Below are 558 nucleotides of genomic sequence, written 5' to 3'. Positions count from 1 at the left end.
GGGCCGAACCGAAGCCGCCGGAGCCTCCCCGTGACCCCTCCGCGGACTTCCACGTTTGCCGGCCCACATCCATCCCGAGCGCGCCGAGCTCGGGCGCTGCCTGGCCGCCGGGCCTCTGGGGCCTCCCTTGGACGGCCTGCCTGGAAGAAGGAGCCCGCGTGGGACGGGCCCATTCAAGCGAGGGGCAGCGGCGGGGCTCCAGCCGCGCAGAACGCCCTTGGGGAAAACCCGGCTTCCAGCGGCGCAGCACGACTTTGCCCCCCAGGTATTCTAGGCGCGCTAAGCAGAGGACCAGCCCGCAAAAGACAGACTATTGGATGTTTAATTCATTTCTCTGCATAGGTCACGTCGGGACAAAACGCGTCGCTTAAGAGATGGGGGAGGCGATTTCCACAAACCAGCGATGCCTTCCCGATGCCAGGGGCAACCCCCGCCTCTGTTTCATCGTCAAGCCAGAAATATTGCGAATATAAATTAAGCATTACAACTTAGAAAACCTCTTAGAAAATCTGAAAGGGCCGCGCACCCCTTCGCAGGACTTCCGCCGCGAACCTCTCC

At 61.8% G+C, this 558-nt stretch overlaps 1 protein-coding gene across 1 annotated transcript in view; it reads right to left on the bottom strand.

The window, feature by feature from the left end:
* Window positions 1–173, bottom strand: part of TNFRSF13B (tumor necrosis factor receptor superfamily member 13B) — a 42,738-nt gene extending 42,565 nt beyond the window's left edge. Inside the window, exon 1 of the mRNA XM_015423228.1 lies at window positions 10–173. Coding sequence (XP_015278714.1) covers window positions 10–173 — 164 coding nt within the window. The remainder of the gene's footprint in view (window positions 1–9) is intronic.
* Between the last annotated feature and the right edge of the window lie 385 nt (window positions 174–558).

This window comes from Gekko japonicus, unplaced genomic scaffold, assembly GCF_001447785.1.
Source record: "Gekko japonicus isolate JY-2015 unplaced genomic scaffold, Gekko_japonicus_V1.1 scaffold869, whole genome shotgun sequence".
NCBI lineage: Eukaryota > Metazoa > Chordata > Lepidosauria > Squamata > Gekkonidae > Gekko > Gekko japonicus.
This window is presented reverse-complemented; position numbering and strand designations above follow the sequence as displayed.